The following is an 18526-nucleotide window of genomic DNA, read 5'->3' as shown; positions in this document are numbered from 1 at the left end:
AGCTCGCCATGTGCTTTCCTCTTCTTTGGCAGGAATTTGATGCCCACGGGCGGCAGGTGCCTCTCCCATACGGCGTGTACAATCTCGACGACTTGAAGGCCTTTGGTCGCCAGAAAGGATGGTGCCCGTACTTCCTTGCACGATACTCGGTAATGTGGCTGTGATCACCTAGCTGTCTTTTTTTGTGCATAATAGGTAACCATGTATATTTTGTTTGGGTCCCCTTCCTCTTGGGAAAGGGCTCTGCTTCCGTGTGACTGGCATCATAAATTTCTGGAGCGGGGGGAAAAACAGCCCAAATGGCCATGGCATAAAATATAATAAAATTTATACACTGCTTGATTTGAAAAACAAAAGAAAACACAAACTAAAGCAGTTTACGAAAGATAAAACAGTAAAATCAAGAAAGATTTGCAGCCCTTTTTTAAAACACGCAAAAGTTAATAATAATAACAACAACAACAACAACAACAACAATAACAACAATAATAATAACAATAATAATTTATTATTTATACCCCGCTCATGGTGGCACTGTGGGTAAAACCTCAGCGCCTAGGACTTGCCAATCGTACGGTCGGCGGTTCGAATCCCCGTGACGGGGTGGGCTCCCGTTGCTCAGTCCCTGCTCCTGCTCACCTAGCAGTTCGAAAGCACGTCAGAGTGCAAGTAGATAAATAGGTACCGCTCTGGCGGGAAGGCAAACGGCGTTTCCGTGCGCTGCTCTGGTTCGCCAGAAGCGGCTTAGTCCTGCTGGCCACATGACCTGGAAGCTGTACGCCGGCTCCCTCGGCCAATAAAGCGAGATGAGTGCCGCAATCCCAGAGTCGGCCACGACTGGACCTAATGGTCAGGGGTCCCTTTACCTTTACCTACTCCAGGCAAGGTGCGAAGCAAGCCCATAGGAAATTCGTTTTGCGAAGCACCTCCAAAACGGAAAACCCTTTCGTCTAGCGGGTTTTCCGTCTTGCGAGGCATTCGTCTTGCGGGGCACCACTGTATTGCACTTGGGCAAAAAAAATGAGAGGCACAAATACAAGATGGGTGACACCTGGCTTGAGAGCAGTACATGTGAAAAGGATCTAAGAGTCTTGGTTGACCACAAACTTGACATGAGCCAACAGTGTGACGCGGCAGCTAAAAAAGCCAATGCAATTCTGGGCTGCATCAATAGGAGTATAGCATCTAGATCAAGGGAAGTAATAGTGCCACTGTATTCTGCTCTGGTCAGACCTCACCTGGAGTACTGTGTCCAGTTCTGGGCACCACAGTTCAAGAAGGACACTGACAAGCTGGAACGTGTCCAGAGGAGGGCAACCAAAATGGTCAAAGGCCTGGAAACGATGCCTTATGAGGACTGGCTAAGGGAGCTGGGCATGTTTAGCCTGGAGAAGAGGAGGTTAAGGGGCGATATGATAGCCATGTTCAAATATATAAAAGGATGTCACCTAGAGGAGGGAGAAAGGTTGTTTTCTGCTGCTCCAGAGAAGTGGACACGGAGCAATGGATCCAAACTACAAGAAAGAAGATTCCACCTAAACATTAGGAAGAACTTCCTGACAGTAAGAGCTGTTCGACAGTGGGATTTGCTGCCAAGGAGTGTGGTGGAGTCTCCTTCTTTGGAGGTCTTTAAGCAGAGGCTTGACAACCATATGTCAGGAGTGCTCTGATGGTGTTTCCTGCTTGGCAGGGGGTTGGACTTGATGGCCCTTGTGGTCTCTTCCAACTCTATCATTCTATTCCATGCCACGCATGTCTTTGTTCTGCTCTTTCTTTCCAGATCCTTCACGCCAACATCGTGGTATACAGCTACCACTATCTCCTGGACCCCAAGATTGCTGACCTGGTGTCTAAAGAACTGGCCAAGAAATCCGTCGTCGTCTTCGACGAGGCTCACAATATCGGTATGCAAGAGCACCTCTTGTCTGTCTTGAACATCTGCAAGCACGTACCTAGAATCATAGAATTGTTGAGTTGGGCGCGGACCCCAGGTGCCATCTAGTCCAACCCCCTGCAATGTGGGGGGATATTGCGACTGTCCCTTTAGGGCCAAGCGTAGCAGGGCCTTTCCTGAGCCGACAGGGTGAGGGTGGTGGTTCACGTGGCACACGCAGAGCCTGCGGAACTCACCGCTACATGGTGCCGCGATCGTGATCAGCGCAGGGTACATTAAAATTCGAGGAGGTGTTGTGGGAAGAAGATTCTCTCACGAAAGGAGGTCTCGCTGCCCCATCCTGAGAAGCGCGGTGGTTCAGTTGCCATGCCGGAAAACTCTCGGTCTGTCTTCTCCTGCCTGGAAAGTCACATAGACCGGCCGGCCGGCCTCTCTCTTCTCCCACAGACAACGTCTGCATCGATTCCATGGGGGTCAACATTACGCGCAAGATGCTGGACCGGTGCCAGGGGAACGTGGCCACGCTCCAAGCCAGCATCCAGAAGTAAGTGAGGAGACCCTCTTATTTCCTCGCAATTTTTAAATTAAATTTTCTGTTTTACAATTTTGAATATTCATTTAGACAGCCTTAAAATATCAGTGTAATGGTTCTAGGGGTTGCTCGTGCGTAGGTTGCCGCCACTCCTGGCTAGGTTACCTGGTTGAACCCTTTCTGTCTGGACAGCCTCACGTTCCGTGGCTGCCTCAGTCGCTGGCAGAATCCGTCAGTGGGCGTTTCTTGAACCTCTTCCAGCATAGAAGCTGTTTGACGCCCAGTCTCCTCCTACTCTCCCTGCGTGGAAGTCTTCTGCGCAGGGAGGGTGCGGGCAACGGAGTACCCGTACTCTCTCCGCTGGTCTCCGGCGAGGAGTCCTGGAGCCACCTCTCCGATTCCCCCATCTGCCCATCTGGTGTTACGCTGATTTCCTTCCCCAGCCGATGGGCTGCCTCTCTCCCTGCTGGGACCCTCTCCGGCATCCCTCTGGAGCCTCCTCTCCGCCTCCAGCTCCGATGGCAGTTCCCTGACAATCAGTGAATTCCCTTTTCTTCTCTTTCCATGGTTCATTTTGCATAGCATAAGTCCCTGCAAGTTGTATATAAACTAAACCATTCCGTATTTTGTTATTACTTCCATCAAAACTTACTTACACTGTTGAATTTATCTGGCTCCCGGTGGAGTATCGGGTCAGGTTTAAGGTGCTGGTTTTGACCTTTAAAGCCCTTTGTGGCTTAGGGCCCTTGTATTTACCGGACCGCCTCTCCTGGTCTGCCCCGCAGAGGACATTAAGGTCCATGAATAATCATAGTTCAGAGGTCCCGGGCCCAAAGGAAGTCAGATTATCCTCCACCAGGGCCAGGGCCTTCTCAGTGGTGGCTCCAACCTGGTGGAATGCTCTGTCCCAGGAGACCAGGGCCCTGCAGGATTTAACCTCCTTCCGCAGGGCCTGTAAGACAGAGCTATTCCGCCTGGCTTTCAACTTGAACTTAGCCTGATCTTTTATTTCCCTTCCTTCCCTCCCCCTCCTCTTTTTATGAAGATTACCTGCTCTGGGATCCCACAGCTAATTCTCCCCTGGTCTCCTCGCTGGCCCAAACAGAACTAATTTAGCCAGCTAGCGCTGGTGATCATCTCATGTTTATTGGATGGATTTCCCCTGTAAATTGATTTTTGAATTCTGAATTTATTGTTATTCATGTTTTATACTGCGTTTTATGCTGTTTTCGTTGCATCAAGTGTTTTAGATTTGTTGTTAGCCGCCCTGAGCCCGGTTTTTTGAACTGGGAAGGGCAGGGTTTAAATAAAAAATTATTATTATTATTATTATTATTATTATTATTATTATTATTATGATAAATTAAGACACTCTTATTTTCCCACCCGGCAGCCTTGACTCAGCAAATGCCCATGAGCACAATGTCGAAATCCTGCACCAAGATGCCCCCCCCCCGATTCTATGGGACGTCCCGCATGCATAATTCCACTTATAGAATTATAGAGTTGGAAGGGGACCCTAAGGGTCATCTAGCCCAAGCCCCCGCTACTCAGGAATCACAGCTTGTTGGGTCATGAAGCGGGTGTGGCACGGAGCCGCTGTAAAGCCCTGGAAACCCTCCCTGGGGGCAGGGGGAGACCTTTTCCAACCAACCTGGCCTCCATGAGAGTTAGAAACTTGGCTTGTATGTTTTGAACAGCTAGAACATTTCTAATACTGAGAGCTGAAATTCTCAGGGAGCTGAATTAGGAACATGGGATGATGTTTCCTACTGAGTCAGACTGCCACTGGGATCCACTCTGTACGCTCCGTGGGGGTCGGAGGCGTGCCGTACATGGAGGGGTTGCTTACCCATTTGTTTGTTTGAGGGCCACATTCTGCCCTCCTGGGATTGTGCACAGCCCTGGCTTCTCATGACCCACAGGTAACATGATAATAATACAGTGGTGCCTCGCAAGACGGAAAGAATCCGTTCCTTGAGTCTCTTCGTCTAGCGGTTTTTTCGTCTTGCGAAGCAACCCCATTAGCGGATTAGCGCTATTAGCGGCTATTAAAGGCTTAAGGGATTAGCGGATTAGCTGCTAAAAGGCTATTAGCGGTTTAGTGGCTTAGAAAAAGGGGGTGGGGAGCGGAAAAAAATCTCAAGACTCGCAAGACATTTTTGTCTTGCGAAGCAAGCCCATAGGGAAATTCGTCCTGCGAAGCACCTCCAAAACGGAAAACCCTTTCGTCTAGCGGGTTTTCCGTCTTGCGAGGCATTCGTCTGCGGGGTACCACTGTAATAATAATAATAATAATAATAATAATAATAATAATATAGTTATACCCTGCCCATCTGGCTGAGTTTCCCCAGCCACTCTGGGCGGCTCCCAATCAAGTGTTAAAAACAATACAGCATTAAATACTTAAAACTCCCCTAAACAGGGCTGCCTTCAGATGTCTTTTAAAGATAGCTACTTATTTCCTTCACATCTGAAGGGAGGGTGTTCCACAGGGCGGGTGCCACCACCGAGAAGGCCCTCTGCCTGGTTCCCAGTAGCTTTGCTTCTTGCAGGGAGGGAACCTCCAGAAGGCCCTCGGCGCTGGACCTCAGTGTCCAGGCCGAACGATGGGGATGGAGATGCTCCTACAACCCCCTTCTCCCTGTTTCCTCAAGGATCAAGGAGACGGATGCTCAGAAGCTGAAGGAGGAATACCGGCGCCTGGTGGAAGGTCTGCGGGAGGCGAATGTCGCCCGCGAAACGGACGTCTATTTGGCCAACCCGGTGCTGCCCGACGAGGTCCTCCAAGGTGCTTCTTTCTGCCGTGGGAGGTGGGGAGCCTGTGGTGGTTGTCCCCCATTTAAGACAAGACTCCAGGCGAGGTGTGTTGGGATGCGGGTGGCGCTGTGGGTTAAACCACAGAGCCTAGGACTTGCCGATCAGAAGGTTGGCGGTTCGAATCCCCGTGACGGGGTGAGCTCCCGCTGCTCGGTCCCTGCTCCTGCCAACCTAGCAGTTCGAAAGCACCTCAAAGTGCAAGTAGATAAATAGGTATTGCTCTGGTGGGAAGGTAAACGGTGTTTCCGTGCGCTGCTCTGGTTCACCAGAAGCGGCTTCGTCCTGCTGGCCACATGACCTGGAATCTGTACGCCGGCTCCCTCGGCCAGTAAAGCGAGATGAGCGCCGCAACCCCAGAGTCGGCCACGACTGGACCTAATGGTCAGGGGTCCCTTTACCTTTACCTACTCCAGGCGAGGTGCACCCTTGGTTTCACCCATTTCTCATTCTTGAAGAGGGTGGGGAGTGATTTGTTCTCGCTGCCCTGGGGCCCCCTGCTGCTGGACTGGGCTGCCCCACAAGGTTAGCGGCAAAGGCCTGACGTGCCTTTTATCCCCCCTTGGCAGAGGCCGTCCCAGGCAACATCCGGACAGCAGAGCACTTTGTGGGCTTCCTGAAACGCTTCCTGGAGTACCTGAAGTCCCGCTTGCGGGTGCATCACGTCGTCCAGGAGAGCCCCCCGTCTTTCCTGAAGGACATCTTCGAGAAGGTCTGCATTGAGCGCAAGCCCCTTCGGTAAGTGGGGGTCAGGAGGGAGAATCTCCCGCCCCCAAAAGCCAACCCCACCCTTCGTACCCTTGCTTGGACCCCAACCTGGGAGTGGCGTTCGACTCCAGGGCAGAGAGGGCGGTGTCTTCAGGTTCTGTTTCCAGTTGTTTTACTGATGATTTGTTAATTCTTTGATACGATTTATGTTTCAACGGTGAAGTTCTGCTGTGCTACTATTTATTGTGTGTAAGCCACCTTGCCGACAAAGCTCCGTATAGTTAAAGCTATGGTTTTCCCAGTAGTGATGTATGGAAGTGAGAGCTGGACCATAAAGAAGGCTGATCGCCGAAGAATGGATGCTTTCGAATTCTGGTGCTGGAGGAGATTCTTGAGAGTCCCATGGACTGCAAGAAGATCAGACCTCTCCATTCCTAAGGAAATCAGTCCTGAGTGCTCACTGGAAGGACAGATCCTGAAGCTGAGGCTCCAAGACTTTGGCCACCTCATGAGAAGAGAAGACTCCCTGGAAAAGACCCTGATGTTGGGAGAGATGGAGGGCACAAGGAGAAGGGGACGACAGAGGACGAGATGGTTGGACAGTGTTCAGAGTCTTCCACTGCCTCCCACTGTTTGGTCAAACTCATGCTGGTAGCTTCGAGAACACTTCCTTAAGAATGGATAGGTTTGATCTTCTTGCAGTCCATGGGACTCTCAAGAGTCTCCTCCAGCACCATAATTCAAAAGCATCCATTCTTCCACGATCAGCCTTCTTTATGGTCCAGCTCTCACTTCCATACATCACTACTGGGAAAACCAGAGCTTTTACTATACGGACCTTTGTTGGCAAGGTGATGTCTCTACTTTTTAAGATGCTGTCTAGGTTTGTCATTGCCTTTCTCCCAAGGAGCAGGCGTCTTTTAATTTCATGACTGCTGTCCCCATCTGCAGTGATCATGGAGACCAAGAAAGTAAAATCTCTCACTGCCTCCATTTCTTTCCCTTCTACTTGCCAGGAGGTGATGGGCCCAGTGGCCATGATCTTAGTTTTTTTGATGTTGAGCTTCACTTTAAAACTACAAAAAGTTAAAATAGGGACCTGTATGTTTTTACAAGACATTTCATTTTTATGATTGTAAGTTTTGTTAAAAAATATTTTTTTTAATTGTGTTTTAGTGCCTTGACTCACCCTAGGATCCTAGGGTGAAAATAAAGTAACAATAATAAAAAGCTTTGGCCAATTGTTCTGTATGCTTGGATGGCTTGGCATTCAGCCAGCTGAGGTGGGAAAAGGCCATCCCATTTGTCTCTATAGCAATGGGGCAACCTCTTTGGACATGGAAATGGAGGTACTTAACTGGTTAGCTCGCTTCCCCCCACCCCATCTGTGAGCATTTGTGAATGGTGGAGACACCCACTGCCATTCTGATTGCCAAGCGGAAACCCTTCCCCGCCATTGTTCCTTCACACAAACCTTCTCCCCCGAAGGCAACCCCTGCCTTTCTGCAAACTCGGGGTTTCCTTTCTTTTGCAGATTCTGTTCAGAGCGCCTCCGCTCCCTTCTTCGAACACTGGAAATCGCCGACATCTCCGATTTCTCCCCCATCACGCTGATTTCCAATTTCGCCACTCTGGTCAGCACTTACTCCAAAGGTAAGGGAGACTTTCTGCATCTGAAAGGGTAAAAGGTAAAGGGACCCCTGACCATTAGGTCCAGTTGTGACCGACTCTGGGGTTGCGGCGCTCATCTCGCTTTACTGGCTGAGGGAGCCGGCGTACAGCTTCCGCGTCATGTGGCCAGCAGGACTAAGCCGCTTCTGGCGAATCAGAGCAGCGCACGGAAATGCCATGTCCCTTCCCGCCAGAGTGGTACCTATTTATCTACTAGCACTTTGAGGTGCTTTCGAACTGCTAGGTTGGCAGGAGCAGGGACCGAGCAACGGGAGCTCACCCCGTCGCGGGGATTCGAACCACCGACCTGATCAGCAAGTCCTCGGCTCTGTGGTTTAACCCACAGCGCCATCCGTGTCCAATCTGATAAGGTAGTTCACGACTTACAAAAACCCAAAACCCTTAGCTCTTTGGCAGTGGCTGTGTCTGAAAAGTTAAGAAAGCAGCACAGGCAACAACTGATTTGCTCAAGGCTTATGTTCCGGACCCTTGTGGACGTCTGTGGGGCCTGTGTAAGCCCCTTTTTGTGACTTTTTGAGTCGCTTGTGGGTTTGGCGCATTTCCACAGTCGCGCACAAATCGACCGCGGCCTGTAGACTAATATTAAAACTCATCGACTTTCTAAACATCTGGACAGGATGACTATGTTTTTGAATATATACAATCTGATATATTTGAACAGGTAATGACGGAGGATACATGGGAAATGAAATGTCAAAAGATTTTGAATAAATGGACAAGTTATAGGAATTGAATAGCACGGGGGGAAGCCAGCCCAAGCATCCAAATTAGAATGAATAATCTGCGCACATGGTTAAAGAACTGAAGAGAGAACAAGTTTTGGGGGGAGGGGTGACAGGGGAGGGAGGAAAAAGAAAATTAGGATAAATGAGAAGGGACAAATAAGTATATACTGTTATGTATAATTAATAGGAGGAGGATTTTGATGCATGTCATTGTTAGATTTTCGACTGAATGATTTTTTTTGTAAGTTATATAAGATAAACTTTATTCACATTAGCCAACGGCCATAGCAACATAAAACAAGCAATATATACAAATAAAAGATACAGTGGTGCCTCGCAAGACGAAATTAATTTGTTCCGCGAGTTCCTTCGTTGAGCGAGTTTTTTCGTCTTGCAAAGCACCACTGCAGTTAAACACTAACAACGGCGGGGAGGGGCGGGGAGAAGCAGGGCAGCTGCCGCAGCCGGTACCTCGGACTCACCCGCGCCTTGTGGCCACCGCACGATGTGGCTGCTGGAGGGTGGCGGGGCTCAGGAGCGCGACTCCGGCTGCAACGGCTCCTGAGGGGAGCGCGCGAGGGGGGTGGGCAGCGGCGCGAGGCAGCCGGAAGGTCAGCCGGAAGGTCGGAAGGAGCCGGAGGAGCGGGGAAAGCGAGCGTGCGTGCGTGCGTGTGTGCAGTGACCGTCGCCATGACAGGAGAGGCAGGGCCGTTTCGTCTAGCGAAGCAAGCCCTTAGAAAAATCCGTCTTGCGAAGCACCTCAGAAAACGAAAAACCCTTTCGTCTAGCGAGTTTTTCGTCTTCCGAGGCATTCGTCTTGCGGGGTACCACTGTATATAAATAAAAAAGACAGGACGCGACCCTTAATCTCATTGCACCCTCGATAAACCCAGCAACCTTTGCTGTTGTCTGATCATTTTGTTTTTTGTAAGTTATTCGACATCCCTGGATGAAAGTGTGATTATAAAGAATGGGGAAATAAAAATAAATAAGTAAACAAATACGTTCAGCACCAGCCGCAGCTTCGGGATCAAGGGCAAGGGAAGCTCCACAGAGAGCGCATTGCACTCATCCAGTCTTGAAGTCACCCGTGCCTGAACTGCTATGTCCAGGCCTTGAAGCCACCAGGGGGCTCTCCTCTGTGCCACAGCCCGGAGGTGCGCTGGAGCCAAGCACGATGGTGCTCTCATGCGCTGAGGACTGCTGCACCATCTCCTCAAGCCGAGAGGAGAAGGGGACGGGCTCCGTGTGTTTGTCTGACGTTGCCACGGCATATAAATACCTCCTAAGTCTCTTAAGTTCTTAGCCCTGAGGATGAGTCAGTCCACCCGCCTTTAAGAAGCTTAATTCTTCCTCCTCGGCTCTCGGAAGGAAAGGTTTCTGGTGTCCTAGAAGCTTGGGCCTCGACCGGCTTGCAGGGCCAGGGCAAGAAATATTCCAGCCTGCAACGCTTTCTGCATCAATCATAGATCTGGAAGGGACCCCAAGGGTCATCCAGCCCAACCCCAGGAATCGCAGCTAACCCTGGAGTGTCAGCCACCCCTGGGTTAGATTTTCAGGCTGCTTCTTCTGCAGTGAAAAGCTTAAAACAAAAAAAACTGAGTAACATACAGTTTGTAAGAACATGGGAGATAAAACAACAGAGTCATTTTGGACTCGCAGCTGTCCATGGAGGCACAGGTCAAATCTGTATCCAGGGCAGCTGTTTACCAGCTCCATCTGGTACGTAGGCTGAGACTCTATCTGCCTGCAGACTGTCTCGCTAGAGTGGTGCATGCTCTGGTTATCTCCCGCTTGGACTACTGCAACGCGCTCTACGTGGGGCTTCCTTTGAAGGTGACCCGGAAACTACAACTAATCCAGAATGCGGCAGCTAGACTGGTGACTGGGAGCGGCCGCTGAGACCATATAACACCGGTCTTGAAAGACCTACATTGGCTCCCAGCACAATTCAAAGTGTTGGTGCTGACTTTGAAAGCCCTAAACGGCCTCGGTCCAGTATACCTGAAGGAGTGTCTCCACCCCCATCGTTCTGCCCGGACACTGAGGTCCAGCGCCGAGGGCCTTCTGGCGGTTCCCTTACTGCGAGAAGCCAAGTTACAGGGAACCAGGCAGAGGGCCTTCTCGGTAGTGGCGCCCACCCTGTGGAACGCCCTCCCATCAGATGTCAAAGCGATAAAAAACTACCTGACATTCAGAAGACATCTGAAGGCAGCCCTGTTCAGGGAAGTTTTTAATATGTGACATTTTAGTGTATTTTTCATCTTTGTTGGAAGCTGCCCAGATGGGCGGGGTACAAATAATAAATTATTAAATTATTTATTTATTTATTTAGTTAGTTAGTTATTTAAAGTGGGTAAAATGAAGACTTGAAATTTCAAGCCCGGAAGCCTGAAATATGTTAGCAAAGTACTGCCTGGCTCTCAAACTCCTCCCTGTAACAACAACAACAACAACAAATAATTTTATTTACACCCCGCCCTCCCCGGCCAGAGCTGGGTTCAGGGCGGCTAACACCAGTAAAATTACAGTTAAAACATAATAGGGGGAAAAAACACAATTTAATATACGGGATAAAATGCAATTTAAAATGCAGCCTCATTTTAAAAGTAGCCCATAGATCAAAACCATAAGGGGAGGGAAACATAAGGGTCAGGCTGAGTCCAAACCAAAGGCCAGACGGAACAGCTGTCTTGCAGGCCCTGCGGCAAGATGTCAAGTCCCGCAGGGCCCTAGTCTCTTGTGACAGAGCGTTCCACCAAGTCGGGGCCAGTACTGAAAAGGCCCTGGCCCTAGTTGAGGCCAATCTAAACACCTTGCGACCTGGAACCTCCAAAGTGTTGTCATTTGTGGACCTTGAGGTCCTCTGCGGGGCATACCAGGAGAGGCGGTCCCGTAGGTACGAGGGTCCTAGGCCGCATAGGGCTTTAAAGGTCAAAACCAGCACCTTAAACCTGACCCTGTACTCCACTGGGAGCCAGTGCAGTTGGTAAAGCACTGGATGAATGTGATCCCATGGCGAGGACCCCGTAAGGAGGGCTAGAAGCTTGCATCCTTCCTTTATTCAAAGGAAAGCTGAGCGCTCTCTGGAACGGCCTTAGGGAGATCAGCATCCTGATTTTGTACATACCTGTATTTTTCACTCTGTAAGACGCACCAGACCATAAGACACACCTAGTTTTTCGAGGAGGAAAATAAGAAAAAAATATTCTGAATCTCAGAAGCCAGAACAGCAAGAGGGATCGCTGCGCAGCGAAAGCAGCAATCCCTCTTGCTGTTCTGGCTTCTGGGATAGCTGCGCAGCCTGCATTCGCTCCATAAGACGCACACACATTTCCCCTTACTTTTTAGGAGGGAAAAAGGGAGTCTTATAGAGCAAAAAATACGGTATTTTTTTGTTGGTGGTGGGTGGGTGGGTGGGTGTGCTCGTGCCAGATACCCAAACGTCTTCGTTTAATTATCCCACCGCAGGTTTTACTATAATCATCGAACCGTTTGATGACCGAACTCCCACCATCACCAACCCCATCCTGCACTTCAGGTGAGCGCCATGAGGGCACCCCGGGAAATCTAGAGGGCACCCAATTTTGGGGGGGGGGGATGCTTGGGTCCCTTTCTTCTCTAAAAAGATGCACAGCTGGACGAGGGGCAGTGGTCAGTCTTGATGGGTGACAGGTAACCCCAGGAGCCAACCGCCTGTCAGCTGGAAGGTCATGTCTATTTAATTTACCGTATTTTTCGCCCCATAGGACGCACCGTCCCATAAGGCGCACCTAGTTTTTTGGGGGGGAAATAAAGGGGAAACCCAGCCCGACCCCAGCCCCCAAACAGGCAGCTCTCTGCAAGCCGTGGGAGCCCAGCGCTGGCTCCCGCTGCTTGCTGAGAGGTCCGCGAAGCCTGGACGCGCTGAGCTCAGCGCGCGCAGGCTTCAGCATGCAGGCAACTCTCTGCAAGCAGTGGGAGCGCTCCCACTGCTTGCGGAGAGGTGCGCGAAGCCTGCATTCGCCCCATAGGACGCACACACATTTCCCCTTCATTTTTGGAGGGGAAAAAGTGCGTCCTATAGGGCGAAAAATACAGTATTTATTTCATAAAATTTGTACACTGCTTGAATATTTCTTTAAAAAAACACCTCAAAGCAGTTTTTAAAGGCAGGACGGCAGAATCTACCTCGCTTCCCTGTCTCCGTTTCTCTTGGAATCTTTCCCAATCCCAAACCTTCCCGAGATGTTCTGAACCAGAACTCCCCGTGCGACGCTGGGGCTGACGGGAGTTATAGTTTGACAACATCCGGATGGCACCAGATTGGGGAAGGCCGTAGTCGAGTGGAAATCGTAGCATCCTTTCGAGGCCAGAGCTATGTTTGCAAAATGTTGTGGTTTTTTTGGGGGGGGGCAGGGAGCCTGGGTGCGTTGCGAGGGGGTGGACTAGATGTCCCTTGGGTGTCCCGTCCAACAATTCTGTGATTCTCCCCAGCTGCATGGACGCCTCCATCGCTATCAAGCCGGTCTTTGAGAGGTTCCAGTCGGTCATTATCACCTCAGGAGTAAGTGTGGCCTCTTTACTGGGTCCATGAGGGTCCTCTTCCTACAGGCCCAAACTGGTGTGAGTTTGTGTGTGTGAGAGAGAAAAGTGTGATTTGTGGCCACATTTTCCACCCCAATTTCCTCCTCATTCGGGCGCAGACCCTTTCTCCGCTGGACATCTACCCCAAAATCCTGGACTTCAGGCCCGTCACCATGGCAACGTTCACCATGACCCTCGCCAGGACCTGCCTTTGCCCGATGGTGAGTGCGAGGAGACGGGGCGGTTGGCAGAGGGCTCCCCCCACACTGCCAGGGCCCCGGAGCAAAGGGTCAAGAGGCTGGCTGCTTTCTTTAAGGGTGGCGAATCTCAGAACGCAGCCCCCCAACCTCCAAGCCTTCGGGGCCGGTCACTGCCTCTCGGCCCAACCTTGCAGGGTGGTGGTTGTTGTGGAGAGAGGGTGAGAGCCCCATATGCCCCCTATGAGAAAAAGCAGGGTACAAAGGCAATAAAATAAATGCCTTTTCATCGGGCGTTCCACCCCTAAAGGATTTTTTTTTTGAGGTTCCCTTTCCTTCTGCAAAAAGAGGGGTGTTCGATTAATCAACTACCCAACATTCCCCATTTCCTTGCCCCCCCCCCCCACGGGCCGTTTCTCCAAATCCCCTTTCCCGTTTCAGATTGTGGGGAGAGGGAACGACCAGGTGACCATCAGCTCCAAGTTCGAGACGCGCGAAGACATTGGTAAGGAGGGGGAGCAGAATATTTGCCTTGCGTGCACTTTGCACCCCACCCCCTTCTTGCCTAAAATGCAAATTCACACCAAGAATTTTTAAAGGGCTTCAAACAGCCGTGGTTTCACCCCCCAAAGCATTCTGGGAATTGTAGTTTGTTAAGGGCGCTGAAGCTCAACATCAAAAGAACGAAGATCATGGCCACTGGTCCCATCACCTCCTGGCAAATAGAAGGGGAAGAAATGGAGGCAGTGAGAGATTTTACTTTCTTGGGCTCCATGATGGCTGCAGATGGTGACAGCAGTCACGAAATTAAAAGACACCTGTTTCCTGGGAGAAGAGCGATGACAAACTTAGACAGCATCTTAAAAAGCAGAGACATCACCTTGCCAACAAAGGTCCGTATAGTTCAAGCTATGCTTTCCCCAGTAGTGATGTATGGAAGTGAGAGCTGGACCATAAAGAAGGCTGATCGCCAAAGAATGGATGTTTTTGAATTCTGGTGCTGGAGGAGACTCTGGAGAGTCCCATGGACTGCAAGAAGATCAAACCTCTCCATTCTGAAGGAAATCAGCCCTGAGCGCTCACTGGAAGGACAGATCCTGAAGCTGAGGCTCCAAGACTTTGGCCACCTCATGAGAAGAGAAGACTCCCTGGAAAAGACCCTGATGTTGGGAAAGATGGAGGGCACAAGGAGAAGGGGAGGACAGAGGACGAGATGGTGGGACAGTGTTCTCGAAGCTACCAGCATGAGTTTGACCAAACTGCGGGAGGCAGTGGAAGACAGGAGGGCCTGGCGTGCTCTGGTCCAGGGGGTCACGAAGTGTCGGACATGACTAAACGACAGGGCGCTGTGAGTTCTAAGGCTCCCCTCGCAGAGCTTCAGTTCCCAGGGTGGTTTTAACAGTCCGTCCCTATTCCTCACAGGGAGCTTTGGGAATTGTAGTTCCCAGAGGGTCTCCTAACAAATCTCAGCGCCTTTCGCAAACTACAATTTCCAGGATTCTTTAGGGGAAAGCTGTGCTGTTTAAAGGGCTTTAAATGCCTGGCTTGGGCAGCGGCCAGGAGTGAGAACGTGGTTGGGTCACAGGTGCCCTCCTTTGTGGCAGGGGTTGACAGAGGGAAGGCTTCCGTGTGGCTCTCTCCCCAAAACAATCCTTGATTTTCTCGCAGCCGTAATCCGCAACTACGGGAATCTGTTGCTGGAGATGTCAGCCATCGTCCCGGACGGCATCGTGGCCTTTTTCACCAGCTACCAGTACATGGAGAACATCGTGGCCTCGTGGTATGAGCAGGTATGTGCGAGTGTGCGCGCACGCATGTTTGGGGATCGGGTCCGGGTTTTCGCTGCCGGCTGGGAGGCTCCTGAGAGTGACCTTTAGATGGTGGTGGGTTTCTTAAGCTGGGACAATTGGGAACGCTTTGAATCTTGGTCTTAGGAGCTAGATATGGCCCTCAAGTTTGAAATGTAAAGAAAAAGAAGGAACATTTTATCATATGTAAAAAAGCAAAGAACTTCTGGGAAATGATATATAATGAGATGAAAAAGATGCCTCGCCAGAGTGGTGCATGCTCTGGTTATCTCCCGCTTGGACTACTGCCATGCGCTCTACGTGGGGCTACCTTTGAAGGTGACCCGGAAACTACAACTAATCCAGAATGCGGCAGCTAGACCGGTGACTGGGAGCGGCCGCCAGAACCACATAACACCGGTCTTGAAAGACCTACATTGGTTCCCAGTACATTTCCGAGCACAATTCAAAGTGTTGGTGCTGACCTTAAAGCCCCAAACGGCCTCGATCCAGTATACCTGAAGGAGCGTCTCCACCTCCATCGTTCTACCTGGACACTGAGGTCCAGCACCGAGGGTCTTCTGGCAGTTCCCTCACTGAGAGAAGCCAAGTTACAGGGAACCAGACAGAGGGCCTTCTCGGTAGTGGCGCCCGCCCTGTGGAACGCCCTCCCACTAGATGTCAAAGAGATAAACAACTACCTGACATTCAGAAGACATCTGAAGGCAGCCCTGTTTACGGAAGCTTTTAATGTTTTATGTATTACAGTATTTTAATATTTTTTTGGAAGCCGCCCAGAGTGGCTGGGGAAGCCCAGCCAGATGGGTGGGGTCTAAATAATAAATTATTATTATTATTATTATTATTATTATTATTATTATTATTATTATTATTTAAAAAAACAGAAGCATTTTTACTTGGTATTATAGGCCAAGGCATTAATAGACAAGATGTCAAACTGTTCTTATATGCAACAACTGCGGCAAGATTATTGTTAGCCCAGAAATGGAAACAAGAAGAAATTCCGCCGAAAGAATGGCAGACGAAATTAATGGACTGTGCAGAATTGGACAAAATGACAGGAAGGATTTGAAACCTGCAGGACCAGAGATTGACAGAAGATTGGAAGAAGTATATGAACGATTTGAAAATACAACTGTAATCAACAAATTACGCTAGTAGGACTACAAGAAGTTTTGTAAGGAGAAATATACGAAGTGTTACAAAGTAGGAAATGATAGAGATATTGGCTATGAGTTTGAAATGTAATAGGGAAGATAAGAAATGCATACTGAGAGATTAGACTGGAAAATTTTCAGACAGGATTGATGGAAGTCAAAAATTTGAGCAAGATGTAAAAGTATGTTTAATTACTGTTGAAAATGATATGTTAAAAAAAATACTAATAAAAAATTATATTTTTTAAAAAAGAAAAGATGTGGCCCTCAAGACCTTTGTATGTGGCCCTTTGGCTCCGCCAGCCGCAGCTTTCATCAGCTCTGCTTTTTGCCTTCCTTGAGAGTTTTTGCCCGGCTGAAAATTGCCCCTGAATTGTGGAAAGGTCCAGGAAAGGGCAGCCAAAACGGTCACAGGGTTGACTGTGAGTGTTAATTTGCCGGCTATCCATACATAAGAGTAACAAAAATAGAAATACAGCCAAAGACATTTTCGGATCACAATGCAATAAAATGTGAGATAAAGGAAATTGAGGGAAAAACTTTTTGATGGAGACTAAATGAAAGCTTATTGGATGATCAAACGATAAATGAGAAAGCCCAGAAGATGTTGACGGAATACTTTGTGAATAATTGTAATGAAGAAACAAAAATGATCATGTTATGGGATGCCAGTAAAGCAGTAAAGCGAGGCTTCTTGATAAGTAATTGTGATGAACCGATTACGCTGGTAGGTTTGCAAGAAGTTTTGTAAGGTGAATTATTGAAATATTGCCCCCCCCCCCAAAAAAAGACAGTGAGGAGAATTATTAGTTAGAGATATTTAAAGGTAATATGAAATTAAGAAATGCATAATAAGTGATAAGTGCAGAAAATCATCAGAGGTGTTGATGGAAGTCCAAATAATATTGTATAAGATGAGAAGTTCTGTTGTATGAATGTTAATTAATATGTTAAAAATTAATAAAAATGTATAAAAAAAGGAAAGACCCCTATGAAGAAAGAATGCAGTGTTTCAGACTTTTTAATTTAGAGAAAAGGCAAGTAAAAGTGACTTGACAGAAGCTTATAAAATTATGAGGAAAGGTTTTCCCTCCCTCTCTCCCTCTCTCGTAAGAACACTAGACATTCAGGGAAGCTGAGCATTGGAAAATTCGGGGCAGAAAAAAGGAACTTGGCAGTGCCAAGTTAAACTGTGGAACTCCCTGCCACAAGGATGGCCTCTGACCGAATCCTCTCTTCGAGCCGTCTCTAGGGCCGTTACGGCTTCTTGTGGGAGGGAGTTCCACAGTCTAACCACCTGCTGCGTGAAGAAGACTTGTGACTTCTTGAATTTCACGCCCCCCCCTCCCATTTTTCTCTCCGGCCGCTGCAGGGGATCCTAGAAAACATCCAGCGCAACAAACTCATCTTCATCGAGACGCAGGACGGAGCAGAGACGAGCATGGCCCTCGAGAAGTACCAGGAGGTGAGTCGCCAGCCGGGACGCGGTGGCAGGCAGTTCCCCTGGTGAATAGTGGGGCAGGGCTAATAAGCAGTGACCTCGAAGTACTCACCATTACTGAATGAAATCCCCCCCGTTCCTTTTACCAGCCCAGTTTATTTATTTCAAATGTTTGAAAACTTACTTTATTTTTGAAGAAATCTCTGAGCGGTGTAAAAATGTTAGAACAGTTAACAGTACCGTTAAAATAGGATTCATTGAGGATTAAGTGAATTAAGAAGAATGGAAATGCAGGTGTAATCGATGATAAGAGTCATCTGTTTTGATTGTAGCTTATAGAAAACAACGACCGTCGTAAGGGAAGAAATAAGAGTTACCGTATTTTTCGCCCTATAGGACGCACCGTCCCATAAGGCGCACCTAGTTTTTTGGGGGGGAAATAAAGGAAAAAAATTATTTCCCCCCCAGGCGCGGGGTTGGGGAAGCCCGAGCTTCCCCCGACCCCAGCCCCCAAACAGGCAGCTCTCTGCAAGCCGTGGGAGCCCAGTGCTGGCTCCCACTGCTAGCGGAGAGGTCCGCGAAGCCTGGACGCGCTGAGCTCAGCGCGCGCAGGCTTCAGCATGCAGGCACCTCTCCGCCAGCAGCGGGAGCGCTCCCGCTGCTGGCGGAGAGGTCCGCGAAGCCTGGACGCGCTGAGCTCAGCGCGCGCAGGCTTCAGCATGCAGGCAACCCTCCGCCAGCAGCGGGAGCGCTCCCGCTGCTAGCGGAGAGGTCCGCGAAGCCTGGACGCGCTGAGCTCAGCGCGCGCAGGCTTCGGCATGCAGGCACCTCTCCGCCAGCAGCGGGAGCGCTCCTGCTGTTTGCGGAGAGGTCCGCGATGCCTGCATTCGCCCCATAGGACGCACCCAGATTTCCCCTTCATTTTTGGAGGGGAAAAAGTGCGTCCTATAGGGCGAAAAATACGGTAAATTTATTGTGCTTTAAAGGAG

At 49.5% G+C, this 18526-nt stretch overlaps 1 protein-coding gene across 2 annotated transcripts in view; it reads left to right on the top strand.

The window, feature by feature from the left end:
* ERCC2 (ERCC excision repair 2, TFIIH core complex helicase subunit) overlaps nucleotides 1-18526 on the top strand; it is a 35351-nt gene that overhangs the window by 10663 nt on the left and 6162 nt on the right. For both annotated transcript variants that reach the window (XR_014514723.1, XM_083455098.1), the window contains exons 7-18: nucleotides 33-149; nucleotides 1781-1904; nucleotides 2342-2438; nucleotides 5084-5217; nucleotides 5813-5981; nucleotides 7486-7604; nucleotides 11840-11909; nucleotides 12845-12914; nucleotides 13054-13155; nucleotides 13573-13636; nucleotides 14800-14921; nucleotides 17469-17561. Coding sequence is in view for 1 of the 2 variants with exons in the window: in XM_083455098.1 (XP_083311224.1) it covers nucleotides 33-149; nucleotides 1781-1904; nucleotides 2342-2438; nucleotides 5084-5217; nucleotides 5813-5981; nucleotides 7486-7604; nucleotides 11840-11909; nucleotides 12845-12914; nucleotides 13054-13155; nucleotides 13573-13636; nucleotides 14800-14921; nucleotides 17469-17561 (1281 nt within the window). In the remaining variant the exon portion in view is untranslated. The remainder of the gene's footprint in view (nucleotides 1-32; nucleotides 150-1780; nucleotides 1905-2341; nucleotides 2439-5083; nucleotides 5218-5812; nucleotides 5982-7485; nucleotides 7605-11839; nucleotides 11910-12844; nucleotides 12915-13053; nucleotides 13156-13572; nucleotides 13637-14799; nucleotides 14922-17468; nucleotides 17562-18526) is intronic.

The sequence above is a fragment of the Podarcis tiliguerta genome (assembly GCF_965153285.1).
Source record: "Podarcis tiliguerta genome assembly, chromosome: 8".
In the NCBI taxonomy this organism is placed as follows: Eukaryota; Metazoa; Chordata; class Lepidosauria; order Squamata; family Lacertidae; genus Podarcis; species Podarcis tiliguerta.
Note: the sequence above shows the minus strand (reverse complement) of the source record. Positions and strands in the feature narration are given on the sequence as shown.